At 32.1% G+C, this 23,618-nt stretch overlaps 1 protein-coding gene and 1 gene segment (V, D, J or C); both read right to left on the reverse strand.

The window, feature by feature from the left end:
• Positions 1–23,618, reverse strand: part of LOC141375059 (uncharacterized) — an 86,872-nt gene that overhangs the window by 26,141 nt on the left and 37,113 nt on the right. The window lies entirely within an intron of this gene.
• LOC101886979 (immunoglobulin heavy constant gamma 2-like) lies at positions 12,144–18,324 on the reverse strand. The segment is given in 7 exon segments: positions 12,144–12,405; positions 12,565–12,719; positions 13,712–14,014; positions 14,226–14,540; positions 14,662–14,937; positions 15,085–15,372; positions 17,701–18,324. Coding segments are annotated over 6 exon segments (1,317 nt in total).

Below are 23,618 nucleotides of genomic sequence, written 5' to 3' on the forward strand. Positions count from 1 at the left end.
AGCTTGTAATCAGACACTATGAATATAAATTAAAAGTGGCATCAAATATGCAAGGTAGACTGTTAGGAAGAGGGTGACCCTGGCCATCCTGCCTTTTATCTCCGCCTACTGGTGCTTCAGAGTATTGGGCTTTTTAGCATTGGGTTGAGATATATCCTTGGCAACGGTCTTTTTCAATACTTTATATCTATTCAATGATTAAGATGTTTAGTTATAGGTTTAGTGTGAAGACTAAAAATTACTAACTAATAAATAGCCTGATCATTAATTCATTATTTTTCCTTTAGCTTAGTCCCTTATTCATCAGGGGTCGCCACAGCGGAATCAACCACCAACTATTCCAGCATGTTATATGCAGTTATGGACGCCCTTCCTACAGCAGCATATTAGGCTGTCACTCTCGCATACACACACACACACGCACACTCTCATAAACATACACACACACGCTCATAAACACACACACGCACACACACCATAAACTATGGTCAATTTAGTTTAACCAATTCTCCTATAGCGCAAGTCTTTAAATTGTGGGGGGCCCAGCCGGGATTCAAAGCAGCAACCTTCTAGCTGTGCGTCGACAGTGCTGCTGACCACTGTGCAGCCTTGCTTTCATAATCGAAAAATAGTGCATATATATAAATGATAAAAAAGGACCCCCCTACAAAAATTTTGCTAATTAAATGGATTTATTTTGAATACATTAACTATAATGTATTGCTGGGGTAATCCCAAAGTTATTTTTTGAATATCCTGTAGAGGGCGCTTCATGCACAAAAGACATTGAACAGAGCAGCTCGGGTCAGAGGTGTGAAAACACCCTGCTGAAACGAGGGGGTTTTATGGCCCTTTAAAGACCAACAGGGCTCGTATTGATACTGTATGTGTCTTTACTTCTCTGCAGGTAAGAGAAATATAGTTTGTATAAACTCTTAAAATGAAGTTAAATGAGTTAGGATGGGTTCGTTACACGCGTGAATGCAGATTTATGCAGTCTTGTGTGATTAAATGGTTGTTTTGTGTGATTTTAGTGAACTAGTAATTAACTTGTGTAATCTGTTAACTAATGTGCAAAAAAACATTGCAGTATAAGCAAGTATGTACACAAAATGAGTTTGTGTGTGTGTTTAAAGAGTTTAAAGTGTAAACGATTGTAATTATAGTAAGAAATTGTCATAAGAGGAATGGATGGTAAAAGTAGCAGTGTTGAGCCAAAATGGCGACAACAGTATGGCTGAGTTGGAGCCAAAATGGTGGCGCCCATGTGAAACAATGTGAAAGAAAAAGGCAGACTAGTTTAAAGAACTATTAGCATTGAATTTCATGTTTGTGCTGTTATATTAATGTTCATGTTTTGTCAAAATCTTCATATATGTAAATTAAATGTGTGAGTTAAAAAAAGAAGCATTTGTAACAGTATAATGTGAATGTTACATTCATCCAGTTTATAAAATGCCTGATAAAATGAACAGTACCCTAGTAGCAAAGAATTCTGGCCCAGATTTGGCAAAAAGCTGGCACAGCAGGCATTCATCCGGCACTGGCATACAGCATGTGGCCAAACATGGCACGGGTTTGGCAGAGGTGGCACCGTCTTTAAGGCGGCACACAAGATTTGGGCCAGATGAAAAACGTAGTATTTGGCCCAAATTAAAAAAATTTGATAAGTGGGCCATGTGAGTTTGGCCAGTCTTGACCCACATTTAAAATACACTAAAATCATTTTTGAGTAAAGAAAAAAAATTCTACCAATCAGGTCACTTTGAGAAAAAGCGTGCCCAGAGTGTGCCTAAAGCGCATCACTCCATGGGTTTATCAATTTCATTGCAATCGTGACACACCAACCTATCTGGGCCAGTTCAGGCCCAGTTATGAGTTATTAACTTGGCTGAGACTTGGCCCAGATATGGTCCGTGTTTGGCCCTTTTCTGGAAGCCAGATTTGGTCCAGTCATGTACCGTAATTCACTGCGGCATGTGGGCCAAGCAAAACCTAATTGTGTGGGCCAGAGCTGGGCCAAAGAAATTTTGCTATGTGGGATACATATACCATCGGATCACAAAAATACAAGGACTTTATTGTATAGATGGACATTCAGTTACACAGAGTTTATTGCAAGTGTATTGTTTACAATAGTGACAATCAAAAACTGTTACGTTTCATTCAGTAAAAAAAATGGTTTTGTAGTTCATTTTGAAGAATTCAGAGTTCATTAAAGACCGTCAGAGGTCGTTTTGATTTGTGTCTTTACTTCTCTGCAGTTTAAACATTTCACTTACGCGTTTGGGTCTCTTCAACCTGCGTTTGCTGTTATTTATATATATATATATATATATATATATATATATATATATATATATATATATATATATATATGAGCAATTCCATGAAAATGTCAACCTTGCCATGAAAAGAAAAATGTTTTCACCAAAATAGCAAAACCGTTTCTACATTTTTTGCGCAGGCAAGTGCTTTACAGTACTTTAAAAATACTTAAAAATGTCTCTGTCAATGTTTTCAAACTATTATATTTGATTTACCAAAGTCAAACAAAAGGCAATTTCACATCCGTCACATCCATAACGAAAAAGTGTCACATCCATAACAAAGCTTTTCCCTCAAAAATGCAGAAATGTCAAAATAAAATAAAATCAATCAGTTCTATAAAGAGCCAACTCTTATCCTTTTGTTGAGCATTATTTTGGGTTGTGCAGTTTAATTCACAGAATTTCTACGAAATATGTTGTATACTGTAAACTCGCAGACTTTTTTTTGTCATATCCATAACGCTTGTTTATTTTCCTCATTTAAAGTATAAAATTGTTCACAGATTGAATTTTTTTGATCCCATAACTCCGTGGTTAGTTGTTTTGGAAAATATAAACAGATGATTCAACATAATGTTAACGTATACTTTCTCTGCGAATTTATGTTTTGAATTTTTACTGCAACGCTGGAATTAGCCAATATATATATATATATATATATATATATATATATATATATATATATATATATATATATATATATATATATATATATATAATCTCACTCATGTCTTGCTTTTTGTGCAATGTATTCTGGTCAAGTTTATTAAAAAAAAATAAGTTTAGGTCTTTATACTTATTTATTTATTTATTATTATTATTTTAATGTTTTATTTAAAAAGAATGTTTTAAGATGTTTCTTTAGAATTCAACAGTTCTTTCTACAACTTTGACTTGTATATTTTATATATTATCAGGTATTTGTAAGATGTTTCTTGCTATACAGTATCTTAAATTGGTTTCTATATTCATGTTTCTATAAAAAATTAGCTGTTTTAAGATGTGTCTTGTACAATTTTTTATTCAAGTCTATTGGGAAAACAGCGTTGTTTTAAAAACTTGTGTATGTGTGCACTGTGCAGTTTTAGTTTTCTTTAAATCTTCCTGTGTGTCTTAATTGTGTAGTTTTATTGTTTTTATATTGATGTTCTTGTGCTCTACAAAATAATTTATTCAATTTTAGTATTATTTGTTTCTTGCAGTCAATAAATGTTTATCATTTATTTATTTTGTCCTTTGTTTGATTATTTTCATCATAGGATATGTATGCTGTTTGCAGTGTCAGATGCAGCAGTGTCGGCTCGCTTATGGCTGCCGCATTTGGCCCGATTAATTCGGGCCGGAATCGGGCAGTGAGTCCACAAGCATCCAGCCAGAGTCCGGCAGACGGAGTTGGGCCGAGTGGTAAGTATCTGGCAGGAGAGAATCTAGCCGGAACTGGCCCGAGTGTATTTTGCTATCTGGGAACCCTTTAACTGATATCTTTGCTTTAAAATAGACTTTTTTTGATACACGGCAAAATCCTTGGAGTAAAATTAACTTCTCTCACTGGTCCCACTCCCACAAAGAGAATTAAAATAACACTGAAGCAGAGGTAAAGTGCTGATTGAACATTAATGATGAACAATGAACTCCTGCTGTTTACAAGCAGAATCACTGAAAAAAAAAAAAACTTCAGTCACAGCCTAGGCCCCGCTGCCCATACACACGAGTATTTTCTAAATTGCAGCTTTTGCTGCACGGTTTGGCTGCTCATCCACACAGAAATTAAGTTAAATGAAACATTTCACCACCCAGGCCACTTCGAGGAGAGCCGGTTGCTCTAAGAGGGAGGCTAAAGACAATGGGCGCTAGCGTCTGTGGCTAGAGCACCTTTAGAGGTCAGAGGAGTGAGGTTTACCTGCACAGCACTTACTAGCTGGCCTCCATTACATAAAGTCATTTAACTGCACTTGTCAAGACAGTGTGCCAATGTGAAGATGCTGGACTTCTGCGCTGTGTACGTGTGTAATAACAAGCAAACAAAGAAAACAAACATGCAGGCAGGCAGAACATTTCATGAGTAAGATTTCGTTTTTTATGTTTTTTTGTATGTTATAAATTTTGTACTTATAACAAGTAATGTTCTTGATGATAATACAGTCACTACATTCACCAACTCACACTAAATTCTAGGCTTACGGTAGCTTTGTTGAATAAAATAAGCAAGCAATGGCATTCGCACATGTCACAATGTCACAAACGAATCGTTCACTCTGTCAGAATGAGAAATGAAAGCAGGACAGGGGCTGGGTGTTTCAGGACTCGGATTAGATCAAATTAAACAGGGAGCTATTCCTGTTACATACTATTCCATGCACACCACCAGGAGCGCTCCCGATCATAGATATATATAGTACACTGTTAACCCTTACTGTAGATTATGCAGTAAATAACTGTAAAATAGCCAGTGTTTAGCTGTAATGAAAGGAAACAGTATTTTACTGTAAAAGAAGCAGGATTTGTATGAAATTCTGTAGTGCAAAGAATAAATCACAGTAATTTACTCTATGTACCCATTACAGATATTTACTGTCATAATAAATGGTAAATTACTGATCAACCCTTACTGCCCCATCTACTCTGATGCTTTATGTTGCTATTTATATTTATTATATAATTTTATATATTTATATATATTTACTGTTCAGTTTTGATATGTGAATGGTCAGTATTGAGGGGAGAGTGGGACATTGCATTGATGATAAGCTGAATTTCACTGCAGCCATGTGTTTTCTTTGGTTTCTTTTATGTTTTAACATTGAGTATCAGGAGTCAACCAATACCACAGAAATCATTAAAAGCTAAGCATAAGATATGGATGAAATGCATTTAAAGGCAAAAATATTCACACAGAGCAAAGAAATTGTCATAATAATTCTTATAACTTTGTTTACGTTTCTATAATTAGTCTAATTTGCCTAATTTAACCTATAGTTCAGCTTTTCAATTGCACTTTCAACTGAATATTAGTATTTTGCTAAATGACTAGTAAAAATGCGTTATTTAAAAAAATATATCTTAAACAGCACGTACATACATGTTTGCAGAGACTCAATAAATTTGTTTGGAAAACTTCAATTAAAATAAGTAAAAGTGGGATTAACAGTATAGTATAAAGGCTTACCTAAATAAATGTATAAATCATGTAATTTTTATGTTTTTTGGAACTACATGAGGATCAGATTATTTATTATAATTTTTTTTTCCTATGGATGAAGTTTGCATATTTTAATTGTTTTTATTAAACAATATGTGCATAATTGTGATAAATGTAGCAGTTGATTTGAAAATATGCTATGCTCCAGGGGTGTCAAACTACTAGAGGGCTGCAGCCTAGCATAATTTAGTTCCAGCCCTGCTTCAACACACTACCTTTAGATTTAGTTTGATCAGGTGTGCTTAATTAGGGTTAAAGCTTAACTGCACTCTTACCCTGTAGATTATGCAGTAAATAACTGCAAACTAGTCAGTGTTTTGCTGTAATGAAATGAAACAGTATTTTACTGTAAAAGGAGTAGAGTTTGTATAAAATTGTGTAATGCAAAGGATAAATTACAGTAATTTACTTTATGTACTGTGACAATAAATGGCAAATTACTGTTCAACCATTACTGTCCCATTTACTCTGAAGCTCTATGGTGCTGTTTATAGAGACGTGCATTTTAAAGGCAGAAGACAATGATTTAGGCCTCACCACACTCCCACAGGCTGTCTTATTCTAAACACAAAGGTATTAGAAAAAGTTTTCAGAAAATGCTGAGTCAGGTGTTTGATTTGTTTACTGCTGAGTGTGCTCTATTCTCTGTCTATCAATTCAGATGTAGAGTCTGATGTTTTAGGCTTTAAATAAGAATCTACAATGAGTAAGTAAAATGTGTTAAAATGCTTTTGAGGGTTTCTAAAATAAGGCTGTGTTTTAAGTTATATCGTTGTTATCTTGAACTGTGTACTTGAAAGCTACATTGTTAGCTAGTTAGCCTCTCCTCGCTTTTAAGTATATTTATTTATTGGATATTGCATATTGCAATACTGTACAGATGCTAAAAGTTTATGCACATAAAAACCAATAAATTCCATCATCTCAGTAAGGTAACATGTGCACAGAAATCATCACAGGGAATCAAGGTTGTGAGTTTGTTGCTAATTATTTTTCAGAGCTGTGTTTCCACCTATGAATTTATATTAGAAACCATAGAAAAGTTTGTGGTCATGAGATTTTAAAGTAGATAATAATTATAACAATAAAAGATTGGATCCTTTAGATTTTCGGTGTTGGCGACTTTGTTTTTGTCTTTTATAATTATTTTAAACTTTTTATTGAGAATTGACAGTATCTGCCTGTGTTTGACAAACATGTTTCTATATATATATATATATATATATATATATATATATATATATATATATATATATATATATATATATATATATATATATATATAGATAGAGAGAGAGAGAGAGAGAGAGAAAGAGAGAGAGAGAGAGAGAGAGAGAGAGAGAGAGTATGTGTGTGTTCTTTTCATATGCTTATTTTTTAATTATTCGAAACTTTAAAAAATAAAATAATTATTTTTTGTTTTTTGCTGTTTGTTTTTTTTGCATGGTCAGCATTGAGGAGAGAGAAACACATTTTACTGCAGCACTTTCTGTGTGTGTGTGTGCATGCGTACATTTTTTTTATTTTATATGTGATTGTGATAAATGTTGGCAGTTGCTTTAAAAATATGCTATATACCATGGGGGTCAAACTCCAAGTTCCTGGAGAACTGCAGCGCAGCAGAGTTTAGTTCACACCCTGCTTCAACATTACCTGTAGATTTCTAACAAGCCTTAATTAGTTTGATCAGGTGTGTTCAATTAGAGTTACAGCTTAAAGTCCTGGTCACACTGCACTTTTCTCCCTTTAGACTTCCATTCAAACGCATGTGAGTGCTGCAGACCTGGAATGATAGCTCATGCGAAAAATTTCACTGTTTGCAGCATTGGAAAGTTCAAACTTGGAGATCTCTGACCTGCGAAATCACATCATGTGATTGCTTGAGACCAATCAAAGATCATAAAAATTTAAACTATGGACCAGTCACTTGCTTTTTCAATCTCCAATTATTTTGCTTAATCCCACTTCTTTTCGCAGTGCCGTATGACAGAATTTTGCATGCTCAAATGATAGTGTGACCGCAGCCTTACTGTGCAGACCTGTAATATGAAAGATGATATTTATATCTGCTGATTTCTTAATTTTGTTATACATTTTCTGTTGTATTTGTTTGCTGCCAAAACAATAAAATACATTTGTCTAAATTTTTATGCCTTCTATTTTTAATAAAAGGTAAGAATACTAATTAATTTTAGTAAGACTATGACATGCTATTAATGTGTATGCAGTATAATGCTGTGAGTTGTAACACTACAGTACAGTAATTAACTGTGCACAGTTTCCAGTTAGTTACCACTACTGCTCTATTACAGTAATTAACTGTATTGGTTCAGTTACAGTAAATAACTGGCAACACTGTTGCCAGCCACTCACTGTAATGGTTCAGTTACAGTTATTAAATGGCAACACTGTTGCCAGTTACTTACTGTAATCAAACTTTTACAGTGAGTAACTGGCAACAGTGTTGCCAGTATTCTACTGTAAAAATGCCCGGTAAGGTCTAACAGTGTAGGTGTATATCTCTGGCTTTGGATGGCCACAGTCCTCCACTTCACCTTGGTCCCGCACAGTGGTGAAAAGAGTACTGAAAAATCATACTCAAGTAAAAGTACCATTACTTGACTAAAAAAATAGTGCAAGTAGAGTAAAAGTAACTGTTGTAAATATTACTCAAAGTAGGAGTAAAAAGTAGCCCTTTCAAAAGTACTCATGAGTAGTGAGCATTACGCTGTATGCTGTGGATGTGTGTAAACGTAACATTCTGTAGTGCATGTAGTTATTGCTCAGCAGGCACACAACGTCATAAGACGTTAATATTAGGTTAGATTTAGGTTATAATATCAAGTGACCAAAATTCAATAGCCAGCTTCTAAGCATAATGTTATTTTGATGTCTAGTAACAACGTTAAATGAAAGTTGTGTCACAAGAAAGTGACCAAAATCCAACGTGGAGCCAACATCTAAAACCAACATCATATTGACGTCAAATACTGATATTTATTCATCAGGTATGGCAACCAAAATCCAACATCTGATAGACGTCATAGTGGTAGCGTTCACACAACTTCAAGCTGTGACATCATTAGACGTTGATATTTGGTTGGTTTTTGGTTGGACATTGACGTTGGTCTGACATTGAGTTCTGATGTCAACCCGATTTTCATTTCAATTTAATTCACCTTTATTTGTATAGCGCTTTTACAATGTAAATTGTGTCAAAGCAGCTTTAAGATCATAGTAAATACCAAACAAAATGCAACGTCCCCACGACATTGGGGTACAATGTCAATCTGACGTCATATTGATGTCTTGTGCTTGCTGGGTGTTTAAGACCATTTCAGTCCCTTCTATGTGTCATTTGATTGGATGGGAATTACAGGACTAAGTCTTCTAATCCCCATAGACAAGAAATAATAAAGTAGTGACTGCAGTTTGAAGGAAAGTAGTGGAGTAAAAGTACAGATACTGCACTAAAAATGTACTCAAGTGAGAGTAAAAGTACACATTTTTAAAACTACTCAGTAAATTACAATTCCTGAAAAAAGTAACTAATTACAGTAATTTGAGTATTTGTAATTAGTTACTTTACACCACTGGTCCCGCATTCATTTCAAAGAAGGCAGCTCTAGCTTATGTTTATATCTATGTGTTATAACAACTTACTGCTGTTGTCATTTCCTGACCTTATGTGCTTTTGGTTCAACTTCCTGTTAGACACTTGCCCCGCCTCTGAGGTGATGTCACACCAATGAGGGCATGCAACTGTAATGTTAAGCATTTTTTTAACCAGATTTATTGAAGACATCGATGTCATTTTTTTCATTCTGTTCATTATACCCAGAAACACCCCCTTTATGTATTTATTTATTTATTTATTTATTTATTTATTTATTTATTTATTTATTTATTTATTTATTTATTTATTTATTTTAACTATTATAAGTAGTTGGAAAATAACGCTTATGTTATTAATCTTTTGATTGTACTTACCAAGTTTCATATCCATCGATGTAAATTTAGCAATCATTTTTAGTGCTACTTAAAGAACTAAATATTTATAATAATACCATTTAAGAAGAGTAAACAAAAGCTGTTAAAACTGTGTATTGTTGACATATTTAAGTGATTGTGAGTTAGCAAGACCTAGCATTATTTATAATACTATTTTTCTTTATTTGTTATTTTATTTTGTTTTATCTATTGAGTTTTTGTACCTCTATAACTTTTTTATGCTTTTAATTTTTTGTATACATCTGGAATTGTTTTGTATGTGTCATTCTTGAATAAAATAATAATAATTAGCAGTCTCGCAGCTAGCACTCTATTGATTGATTTATTTATTTTATCAATAAATGAATAAATAATAATAAATAAATAAATAAATAAATAAAATGATCATCAGGCAATAAAAAATATTTCTGTATAGATATACTCTCCCATTCAACCTTATGTCTCAATCACCCTTAATTCACTCTACATAATATTGTTTCCAATAAAGTTTTTCCAAATCAGCACATTTATAAAGTTAATTTGACCAAATCTTGGACAATTTAAAAAAAATAAATAAATGCACACATTATAGAACTTAATTTTTTTTTTTCTGACTCGTCTAATGCTATTGTCACCACTAGATGGCGCACGAGCATTTGTGCAAAATTAAGCAGTTAAATATTCCACTGGAGAGCACCAAATTAGAAAAAAGAAGAAGATATAAATGTTTAAATATTTAATAATAAAACAAAACAAATACATTTTAACTTCACCCAAACCACCCAAAATCATTTTAGTCACATTTTTAAGAAATAATTTTTAAAGTAACATTGTTATTTATTTATTGCCTAAATATAATTTAGACTATTTCATGTGCAATATTGTCTAATTTTAATGTTGTTTATTAAAGCAACACGGAGGCAATGTTTGTTCGGATAAGTATTTCGTTAAGAATATGCCAAATTACCTGTTTTAATATAAATGTGTCTTCGCTCTCCCGTCGACATGCACTATGTTCATAATAGATTGTTTTTGTTTTGTGATATGAAAGAAGGTATAGGTTCAAAGACCGGAGCCTAGTTTTAATACATGTCTAAAAAGTTATACAACAAATACATTTATTTAACTTTATTTGAGAAAGAAAGCATAGATGACCTCTATGAGGGTGTAAACGTGATAGGTTTGACTAAATTTGTATTTGTTTCATCGTTGCAGGCTACAATGGTAAATTTAAACACTTCTAAGAACTGTCATTAACATAAACGCAGTTTCGCTTCTGCAGGTGTAAGAAAAAGGGAAGAAACCGATGCCCCAAATACCTAGATGCTTCCGAATAGATCTAATTTTGACATTCTGAAATTCCTCTGAGAGATCGTAGTCAAAGTAAAGCCCTTTCATTTCACATGCAAGCACCATGACATTATTACTTAGTAGACCTTAAAAAGAAAAGTTGTATTGCAACATTTAAAATTCTTAAGGGACATGATTTTGGAACACAAAATGTAATGTGAATGTAAAAATATCTTAAGTGTTGATTTATAAGCATTAGAAATGTAGATTACATATAGGATGCCGATACATTTAAACTATTAACAAAAGAACAGGTTGTTTTATATTACACCAGCAAACTGTCCCTAAAAAGTTTGTTATAAATGATATTATCGTTTTATCAGCTTGTACACTGCAGCTTTTATTATTTAAAACGTTTCCTTGAGCAGTTTGCACCTGCTCTGTGTTCAGTATATGCGCATCTGAACATTCTGCAGTGGTGACTATGGTGGCTCCCTAGAGACTAAATATTCAAATGCAACAACAGAAGATGCTGCAGAACTACTCCAAATTTCTAGAAAGCATGAACATTAATTTTTTTAACATCTGAAAAAAAGGTTATATATGTAGGCATGCAGCCAAAAAAAGAAACCATTTTAAAGTTCAGTTTCCATTCATCTACTGTATTTATTGTGCATGGGTTTGAGTAAAATGCTAATAGGCCTATTTGTTTTATTTAATAACAGTAATATTTCCTCTACTTTTTCTTCTTTAAATGTAGAATTAAAAAATACTTGATTTTTGCACGTTGACAAAAGTATTGATACACTAAATTACATAAAAACTTAGTCATTGGAATGTTGTAACAAATATAATATAGATGTAATAACTATTTCATAATAATAAAGGTGTGTGTGTATGTGTGTGCTTGTGCGCGTCGTGTCATTATCTCCTAGTGTACAAACTTCCAATTATTTTAATAAGCTGTATTTTATCTAAAAGTTTATCTGAAATAAATGTGTTTGCTCTCCTGCATTTAATTCAATAAACTAAACCAAAATCTAACTTTTTTTTCTATCATGTTTTCTGTCATGTTTTTCTCTTCTTCTTCATTCTTTTATATCACATTTTACCTGTTTTTATGTTTTGTCTTGTTTTTACGCATTTTCATTATTTGTTTTTATTTTACTTGTTTCTTTTATTCTTGTTTATGTAAAGCACTTTGAATTGCCATTGTGTATGAAATGTGCTATATAAATAAACTTGCCTTGCCTTGCCTTTCTCTGCTAAAACTGTTACATAATGTCACTTATAAGAAGAGTCTAATAAAACATTTGAATTTAAAACTAGAAAACTTGAGAGATAAAATAAGACTTTATTAATGACTGTGAGCAATATATACATATAAATTAATATATTCACGGGGAGGGGCGGCATTATGAAGCTTCAACATCAGTTAAAACAGTAAACATGCATTTTTTTAAAAGACACTTACAGAGCAAGAGAGATTATAGAAATATTTTTCTTTTGCAATTTCAAAAGATTGAAAAAGTTACAAAAGAAATTACAAGTGTTGAAGTTTTCACAAACTCTTTCAACAAATCGTCACTGCTTCATCTGAAAGGGAAAAAAAGCATTTAATAATACATAATTATAAAACAAATCACATACACAAACCAAAGTGAAGCCTTATTATCAGTTGCAGCATGAATAACACAATCAAGCAAAAAAGACATCTCCTTGTATAAACTCTTGATTTATTCATACCAATCTTACCTTGAAGAGGCTGAGCACAGCGCTGTAGGTCAGAGAGAAGAGGAAAAGGAAGATGAATGATGTAGCTGTGGACCAGAGACTTCTGAACTCGTCCTCCTCCAGAACATCTTCATTGCAGTGAAGAGCAAAACCTGTCTCTGGCTCAGGAGGCTCCTCTGAAACAAACACACAAAATAAATCCTGTGTACAGTAAGCACATTGTGCAAAGTATTTACTACAGCGTTTATCAGTCATCTTCAGTTTATAGAAAGTATTATTATGCTTGTTAGTGCCACATAAACAATTTAACCAGTGACTTACACATTCATTACACACCAAGTTACAAACAATACACACATACAGAAGGAGACAAATGAATATAGATTTGTGTTTTATCTTAATAATTTTCATCAAATCACACCAAATATGTTATAAAATATTCTCAATATAACTATAGTATTTTTCTTTATAATGGACTTACCAAAACAAATGTAATGTACATTCATTTTAATATATCACCCTCACAAAATATCTGCACACTGCACTGATTGTAAATGTCAGTATTTACTGGTGATTTTGAAAGTCACATTTGGAAATGACGATGTGCTTTTACCTTTGTGCAGTGTGTCCTAGTTTTTCTTAATACAGAATAAAACAAGACCAAAAAGCAAAGCATAGAAGTGCCGGACTTAATCATGCAAACACAAAGATTTATTGGGAAACAACATAAAAACTCAAATCAAATTTAGTTCCAAATTTAAAATATTTAGTAAATAAAATATGAAATTAAATAAAATATGAAATATATGTTATTTCAGGAGACATAAAGGCTACAGATGTGCAGTAAACACAGGACAAAACATACAAGTGTGGTTTTAAGAAAAGTATCACATTTACACAGGTCAGAATTAATTTTTGCTCTTGAACACTATTGTTTTATTACACTATAACATTACACTCACTACATATTTGTTCACATTAAATTTCCATGCAAATGTATAAATTTAAGTGTGGCTTTGAAGTTTGACCCATGTATTGTGACACAGACAGACAAATACACAGAAACATCAATAATACTTAATCTAACGGGTGAGCAACACAAAGTAAAAACATTTGCAAATGCACACAAGAACAGACAAAAGTTAGTAATCACATTCTGTCTGTTTACTTTTGCTGGCTGATGTTAGTAATGGAGATGCTGTATTATTCATGTTGGCGTGTACAACAGCACAGTTGATGGTGGTTTTGGGGTTCTCATACTCTTCTTTTGAGACTGTGAGAATGCTGACAACAGATGTGGAGCCCTGTTGTTGGATGAGACCACTGGATTTGCCCTCTGTGAACACATTGTTCACTTTCCACATAATATAGACATCACCAAGGTTGGGGTTGGAGACTTCACACACATGAGAGATAGTCGTTGTGTTGATAACATCAGGTTTGTAAATTTTAACACTGGGTTCCTGTCTATCTGAATTGGAGAAAATGATAAAGATTCAACAGTCAATCAGAAGATTCTCAAATTAATGAATAATAATTGTGTATAAAGCCAGTCTAAGCTTTAAGAGAGTAAAAATGCTCCAAACAGTGATAGTGAAGTGATGTTTTTTGTGTCTTTTCATAATCTGTGAATAAACAGCAAATCAAAAAGGAGGTAGAATTGAAGATTTACATTGGCTTACCTCCTTTATTAATATGGATCTCCTGCTTGATGTCTTTGTTATTAAGCGTGTCCCGGGTGGTACAGGTGACTTTTCCACCATTAAACCATTTCTCTGTATCAACAGTAACTTTCATTATTTTTTCATTTTGTGACTTGTCATTTGAATCTTTTTCCTGGCTCACACTATTTATAGGCACATTGTCCATTTTGCATGACACTGAAGCTTCTTTCACTGCTTTCTGCAAATCTCCAGAAACAACAGCTTGCAAGACAATTCTGTTATTGATGAACATTTCTCTCACCATTGGTGGCTTCAGCATCAGTGTGAATTTAGCTAAAAGGGATGGAAAAAGAAATGTATTTTAATGTGTAGTCTGGATTTATGTGTATGTTTGAACTGTAAACAGTTTAGATGAGCATATCCATGTGTGTATTTAAAACGGAAGATGATTTACCTTTGAAGTTCTGTGTTTTAAGAAATGTTTTTCCTCTGTGTGAGACCTTACAGGTATACTTAGTGTTTGCAATCACAATCTCGTTTAATTTATGAAGACTGAGAGCTGTGTAAAGACCATCCTTGTTCAGTTTGTACTCCAGATTTGTCGGGTTCTTTGTGTCAGTGTCATTTTCTTTCCACTGTACAGTGATGGTTTCGGGGTAGAAATCCTCAATAACACACATGGCAAATGTATATTTCTCAGTCGGTACAAGAACCAAACTCAGGGTTGGAGCTATAAAGAATCATTTATTTTTTATTTTTTTTTACTTAGACACATTTAACAAAACATTTTTTTTTCAAAATTAACATTTTTACTGTATACCTCAACAGCATATTTGTGCAATAATGTTATGCTCAACGTGTTAATGTCTGTCATTACCTTGAATTTCTCTGAATGTTTCACTGACTGTTTTTGTTGGATGATCTGCTGTACATGTTATTTTACTTTGGTCTCGTTGCTCTTTGGTAATAGTGATGTAGCTTAACTTCTGCTTGTTTGCTGTAGAATGCTGGATAACATTTGCTATTTTATTTCCATTACTACTCCATCTGAAGGTTACTGAATTGTCAGGTGAAAACTCAGAGGCAAGACATCCAAGAATTAAGGAATCAGTGGGAGAATTACACTGAGACATTTTCAATACAATTGGTGCTTTTATTGCTTCATCTAAAGGAGAAAACAAAAAATGCAGAATAATAGATTGCACATAGAAACATTAATGATATTTTATAACATTAATAATATATTATATAAATTCATCATAAGCAATACACCTGGAAAAAATAAAAGTTAATAATATAAATTATAACATTGTGCTGTCTTTTACAGGTATTTATTTATTATTGTTTGCAATGTTGTATGATGAGAATGGATTAATGGTTGAATGTGTGTTGTCATAGCAGTACTTGAAGGCTGCTGAGGGTGAATAAAATACTTTCTCCAACCTCCTTTTCAATCTAATAGGAGCTTGACTCTCTAATCTATTTCATAAATAGCTGTAAATCACTTAAAATTTTTTGAAATCTCAGTAACACTTTACAATATGGGTGCACTAATATTATTTAAATAATATTTAACTGATAATCATGAGATCATGTATAACTAATAAAAAGCTAAAACATTTATTGATTACTGAATAAGCTTCAAATGAAAATTCTATATGATTTAAATTTAAACTTTGCAATGTATTTAATATTACAGTATTACAGTATGTTAACCAATGATGTAAATTCATGTGTTAATTACAACAGGTCAAAACCCTGCATTTCAACTGCCAGTTGTCTGCTTTAATTATTCATTAGCTAATGATTTGCCAAGGTATCTTTATGTTATGATTTTACTTGCTGAGGAACAGACAAAACTAACTAATTATAGTCTATAATTAATTAGATAACAGTCCTCAACAAGTTAAGCCATAACAAGTAAAGTCCTAACATTTTAATACATTAAACATTTTCTAAAGATTAATTAAAGCAGACAACTGGAAGGTAAACTTTTACTTTGACCATTGTTATAATTGGCATGACTTTACATCATTAGTTAAAAAAATGTTTTTACATTATACTGAAAAAAATGTGGAGCAGGGTTCTTAAAAAAGCTTTGAAACTACTTTCACACAGAACTTACGCTAGTAAAAGCCTAACCATAACTATTAATAATGTTAAATGTTTGTTAACTTAGGAATTCACATTTAAATTGACTCGTTTATCTCTACTGACATCCTGTCAAATACACAAATAAGTTCAAAGTGGTTACACGTTTTCTTTCATCTTATGTGACTCAAATTAAATTAAATTACATTTTAATCCAAGTGAGCATGCAAATTCCTAGTTCAATAGATTACGAAGCAATATAGATTTTAATCAGGTCTGTAAGAATTTACTTAGTTTTTTTAAGCACAATAAATAAAAAAGAAACTTCAAGCTTATTGAACTAAACGTTGCATTTTGAAGTAAAAAAAAAAAAATAAGATTGTAAACACAATATAAGATACAAGAAATAAAAAGTAGGATTTTTTTGTAAAAATATAATGTTATGCTTTTTTTTCGCAAGTCCAAAAAGCAACAACAACAACAACGTATTTTACAGTGTAGGCCTATGGCTTATTTAAGTAATGACAATTTGGTTACATGTATGAATTATATAGAATGTTAATTTGTTGCTCATCCAGTACTGGTTTATAAATTATGGATTTCTTCATTTCTTTAATACATATATTAACTCATAATTATCTGTGCATAATTAAGCATTATAAAATGCATATTAATGTGCCTGTACTGCAAAGTGTTACCAATATCTCTTCATTCAGTTTTTTTTGTCTCACTTTTTCACACACATACACAAATAAATCTTAAAAAACTTAAAGTAAATTGAACCTGTTCTTTGACATAAAAGTAAAATTACCGAACCTATTCTCAAGAGTCAGAGAAAATAAATAGATAAATATTTCAGAAGACAATCAGAGCTTTTTAGCATTGGAACACACATTATAAACGTGTTTAACTGATCACAAAACTAAATCATCTTTATCCTATAGGCTGTATTTACCCGACATGCTGTAATAATTAGGCTATAATTAGACTTAAAATAAACAAACAAAAAAGTAAATAAAATAATAAGCTAGCATTTTTAGGTTGCAATTAAAACCTCATTTGCACAAATAAAAAGGAATAAATTACAAAATTGAAACATTGTTTGAATAATTTATAGAAGCAAAACACTCAGAAAATACAAGGAAATAATAAACAGCCCATTTAATCACCTCATAAAACATGCCTTCATGACAAATGACCCAAGGAAAGGCATTTAATTAAAAAAATTTTTAAGTTTCAGAAGTCTGTAGACTATGCCAGACATAAGGCTATGCCAAAGTGATTTCAATAGACTCAAATGTCTATTACCAACAGCTCACAATAATGCTACAGGCATAACTTTAAAAAAATTACAGACATTAATATGAAATAGCAAATTCAAATGGAAGCAAAACTAACTTACTTGTCACGGTCACCTGCGTCCCTCTACCCCAGTAGTCGAAGTAGTTCACAGCATTACATTATTTCTTTCAGCTGTACAAGATCTTATATTTTCCTTTTAGACTACTGCACCTCGCAAGGTAATTTAGAAAAAAACTCAAATAAAGCAAAAAATGTTTTGCTGTTACATTACCAAAGCCTTGATCTTATCTATAGGTTATGCTATATAGTACAAATGTTTTCCCCTCATCAGAAAATTCTTACATTTCCATGTTAACTGTTATATCCTGCCAAATACTTTTTAGGTTATGCATAGGATATTATGCAAGCTTTACGGTTGTTTAGGTTAAATCAAAATTTTGATAAATTAAACTCACTATAAAAATTAGTCATAATATGACATTAGTCATAGATTAAAATAATGCGATTTCAAAGCTATAAACAAATACAATTAACAAATTGTTGAATGCTGCAGATGTTCTCAACAATATAAACAATATTCCCATTACTGTACATCCAAATAGGTTTGTCTGCATAACATTTTTCTTAAATTTAAAATGGGCTAGAGGCTACTAAAAGAGTTGGAAAAAGTTAAGAACTTACTTGTGACGGTCACTTGTGTGCCTTTACCCCAGTAGTCAAAAGCAGCACAATGCGACATTAGATGCAGCTGGTTTACAAAAACCTTTGTCATTTTAAATCCACTTCATGATCACGCACAAGTAGACTACGTGAAATATCTGGATCTGCCGGAGATAAAACTGCCGCCATAAAAACAAATGTTATACTGTCATATAATTACTACTTTTTATTCAAATGCATAAAAACAGTAAAAGATTTAAAACACGTTCATGCCAAGAGGGACTGTGCCTAAATAACAAATTGTGCATCTTAATAAAAAGAAACAAATATATAAATATAATACAAAATAGAATAAAATAAACAAAACAATAAATAATACAATAAAACAAAGGTTTTCATGAATAGTTTTGGACATAATCTAGTGTTGTAAATCATTAACACTCATTGTTTCATTACTTGTTTTTGATTTGTTTTTAACACTTTAGAATAATGGTAAATAAGTATTCATAACACATTACCACAAAATCTAATAAGCTAAAATTAATTAAGCAAGATAGCTAATTTAAGCTAATTGTAGTTCTTTATTAATATTTTATTATTAATAAAGAAAAAAATACCATCAGTGAGAGCTACTTATAGAATTAATATTATTAGTATGCTATTATTATTGTTATCAACATTAATGCTATTTATTTTTGGGTTAAAATCAACATCGAACATATCATTCATATTTCTTTCACAAATAATATGTTTACTTTATAGATGTTACTTTTGTGAGTAGAAATTAATTGGTTATTCTTTATTAAATGATCATAGTTCGCAAAGTGTATTATCGTTTTCTTTAGTACTAAATAGAGAAACAAGGAACTACTAAATAAAGAACAAAATCACATAAAACATAATGTATCATATAAAAAACATGTAATCAAAATTTTTAAAGTATTTTAGCAATAAACTGTTTTCAAAATTAAGCATATTATTTTGGATAAACAATTTCCATCTGATTATGTAGAGCAATGTGACAAATTTAATTCATTTCAGCATATTGAATTAGAATTTTTTACACTATTGACAGGTTGACAAAATACATTTTTATTGAATAGAAAACGAGCAGCTAAACAGCAGAATCTTGAATGATAAACTAATGATGAACTAAGACCATTTTGATTTCCTGACCTCCTTATTTCCTGGAGACAACATGGAAACTTTGTGGGATGGTCAGGGCTGCGTTTCCTGAAACCCTCATTATTAGGCTTTGTCATTCTTAAATTGTACCTTAAGCTGTACCTTAGTAATATGTGTTTCCTGAAACATTCTGAAGTCATATATTTGGATCGTCAACTGATGTTATGTGTTTGTCATCTATGAATTGGCTTCTCATTGTTTAGTTATGTAACTTGCATATGTGATTCATATATGATTAATTTTGAATTCTAATTAAATAATTTAGATTAGCAGATTATGAGGTGTCTTTATTACCTTGCATGTTATTGTTATGGCCAGTGAACATCCAACTGTAGTATCATTTAGTAGCCCTCTTGACCCCTGTCTACTGTAGCAACTTTCATGGAAAAAGACTGGATAAACTTTTTTGTCAAGGTACCAGTCCCCTGCAATAATTTGTCCCCAATGAACGAATAACAAACAATGTGTTATTTAAAGTAATATATATTTACATTTATTTATAATCAATAAATTGTGATCAGTTTTAATTATAAACAGTCTAAATTTAACACAAACCTTAAACTGGAGTCAGATAAAATTTGGAGCGAGAACATAATTAAAAACAAACTATAAATAAATTGTATTAAATAAATGTAATTATACATACTGTAACCATGAGAGAAGATGGATATGAATTTAATTATGTAGTTGAAGATTCACATAAAAGGTGTTTATTTGGTCTCAAGATTTCGTGGGTGCATAATAAATTGTTGAGCTCTCTGTCCCTTGAGAGAAAAAGAAACAAGAATGAAAGAGGAAAAAACAATTCATCTTCAACGAAATACCTTAAACTCGAGGAACAATGTATTGCAAACTTTATTCAATTGTAAACCTATTAAGCTTAGAAAAGGTACAACATCAATTAAATACTGCATTCTTTACTGTAATGTTAAACACTGAAGTTTTATATTTACTAAATGGCTGTGGCACGCCGTCAGGGCCAACAAAGCCTTCTCTGCTGGCACAAACACAGACCAAACATCAGAATCACCCATTTAATTTGTATCATATTTCTCTATTATTTTTCATTATTTCCATTGATGTTTATTACATTATTTCCTATAGTCGGTTCTCTTCATTTCATAGCTCTTTTGGTTGCCCTGCTTATCAGTCTATTTTTATATTAGAGCTTTTAACCAATGAGATTTTATTCAGCAATGGAACATTCAGTTTCTATTCATTTACTAAATGTATTGTGTTTGAGTAAAATGCTGTTATTAGTTTCGTTCTATAAATGTCTGATAACATTTTTTACTTTTTTTCTTAGAATCAAACAAATACATATTTTTGCATGTGGACAAATATATTGACATTTGTAAAGTCATTGGAATGTTGTAACATATATAGACTACTTATAGATGTAATAGCTCCATTTCGTAATAATAATGGTGTGTGTGTGTGTTTGTGCGTGTGCGTGTGCGCGTGTGCGCGCGCGCGTGTGTGTGTGTGTGTGTGTGCGCGCGCGCGCGCGCGTGTGTGCGTGCGCGTGTGTGCGTGTGTGTAATTGTAGTTTACGTATTGTGTATTATTGTAGGCTAACTAGTATTTGCAAAAGAAGATATTTTCAGGACGGGTAAATTTTAGCTGAAGGTGCCTGGTATTTTACATTTAATTTGCAATTAGATAGATTCCCTATGTGCTTGTAATGGAGCGTAAACCCAAAATAAAATCTGTTATAAGCCTAGCATAACATATTTATTTATTTAACTAAACTAGTCAAATTAAGTAAAATAGGTCATGACAAGAGTCGCTGCAACATCATACACGTCTTAATATTTTTTTCTTAAGATTAAATATATACAGCTGAACAACACAATCTCCATAATGTTATAGGTATTTGCATGGGACTTCATAAATCACCGTGTGTCTCCCAGTCACCGTGAAACAAATGAGTGCAAAAACTACAGTCGTGTCATTCTTAACTAAGCCTGCAGGCACTGCCTTTGCTTTTAGCAATATTATTTTCTCGTTTTTCAAAATACAACAAAGTTTGGGTTATTTAATTATTGATTTAATGTTTTGTTTTTAGTTTGACTTTTTTTTAATTGTCAATTTAGTCATCAAACCAAGTGATTATCTCACAAACACACAGGCAAAATGCACATTTTATTTTTTAAACAGTAATTTTCACATTGAAATATTGTTCTCTCTGTTTTCTTTATTCCCTAGCGTTTATGAATGCTTTATTGCATGACAATCTTACAGGCACTTGTTTGAATATTAACTTAACAGCTACAGTACAGAGTAGGCCAACTTAAAATGTAAAATTTCTCTAGATTTACTGGATTTACCATGGGTTGTGTTAAAATGCAAATATTTGTTTTATAAAGACCTGAAAATATTTCATCTATTTTCTAAATTATCTCAAAAGCACAGCGACAATTCATCCATGAAGCGACAACTCCTTAAGAGAAATATATGCCTAATAATTCATGTGCGAGAAAATTATTTTGGGAATTTCATAATTTTTTATTGAAACATTTTGATTTCGTTTGGTATAATTTATATTTTAATTGTAATATTTTTTTTGTCTGTCAGTTGCCTACAAAATAAAAAAGAATAACGAAAAACATTTAAGGTGAAAGGAATTGTGTTCAATGCCCACTTCCTTTCAGCAGCCAAAACAAAAAGGCAAAACACAAACTGGTAGCCAAAACAAAACTAAAATATTTACGAGTTATGTCTTATAAAGTAGCCTAGCTTATATTTGTTTTTTGCTGTTAATGACAAAATCATCCATTGTGCCAGTGCAATTTTTATATTGATTAGTTTAATCAATTTTACCACAGCCAGACAGGCTTTACAAGCTTAATATTTTCAGCTCTGAAGTCAGGCATCTAATAGGAATTTACTCTGTGAACTTTGACCAGAAAAATAATAAATAAATAATAATAATAATAAAGAAAAGGACATTTTTATGGACATTTTAAAGGTAAAATGCTTTTTAGATTCTTTCACACACTTCTTGAGTACATAGAAGCCCCACCTTAATGCTTGCTGGTGGGCCCATGCAGATTGCGCTAAGCCACTGGACAATTAACAACTTAATTTTCACTCACTTTTGTTATGTCGAGATCACAACTAAAGGAGAGAAAAATATTTGAATGCATTGCCTCTTAGGACTTCCGTAGCATACACAGCGAATAAAAATATATTTCAGTCCAATATCTGACATTTTATTACGTTATTCTCATACAGTCTCAAAGTCTCATAGCACTGGGGTTTTTGTATTATGTTCTCTTACTGTGCCTCAACCCTATATGTTCAAGCATAATATGTCCATAACAAATATCATAAAAGTGTGTGTCTGTGTGTGTGTGTACGTGTGTGTGTGTGTGTGTGTGTACGTGTGTGTGTGTGTACGTGTGCGTGTGTGTGTGTGTGTGTGTGTGTACGTGTGTGTGTGTGTGTGTGTGTGTGTGTGTGTGTGTGTGTGTGTGTGACACTGTATGCTGTATTTGTAAAGGATATTGAACTGGTAAATATTATACTAATATTACTTAGGTTTTAACAATTGATTTTCAGTTCTTCGAAAAAAGACACCCCTGAAGGCTGCACTCTCTTGTTTAACAGCAAACTATGGGAAGTTAAGCTAAAACAAAGTCAGTTATCTTATAAGTACCTTGCCATAACATCATGTCATCTTTTTCTATAATAGAGCAGTCATCACAATCTAGAAATAATTAATGGGATATTATCTCAATGTTCTACATACAACTATATTTATAATCTTATGAACATCTGGAATTATAGATCTCCATAATTACTTAAATATTTGTATGGGTCTACTGCCACCCCAACTAGTTACATGAGTGCAAAAATCCTGAACTGTTTTGCAGAAATCACTTTTGCTGTTGTAAAATGTTACTTTTCCATACCACTATCAATGTGCCCATTCCACTCCAGGCCTTTTATGGTTTCTGACTGATCCAGTGCAGCCAGGCAAGGGAGAGTCCAGAAATCACACTAAACAGTGTGTATTGGTATATACAGTTGAAGTCAGAATTATTAGCCCCCCTGAATTATTAGCGCTCCTGTTTATTTTTTTTACCCCAATTCCTGTTTAATGGAGGGAAGATTGTTTCAGCACATTTCTAAGCATAATAGTTTTAAAAACCTATTTCTAATAACTGA

Source organism: Danio rerio, chromosome 3 (genome assembly GCF_052040795.2).
Source record: "Danio rerio strain M-AB ecotype USA chromosome 3, GRCz13ab, whole genome shotgun sequence".
Taxonomy (NCBI): domain Eukaryota; kingdom Metazoa; phylum Chordata; class Actinopteri; order Cypriniformes; family Danionidae; genus Danio; species Danio rerio.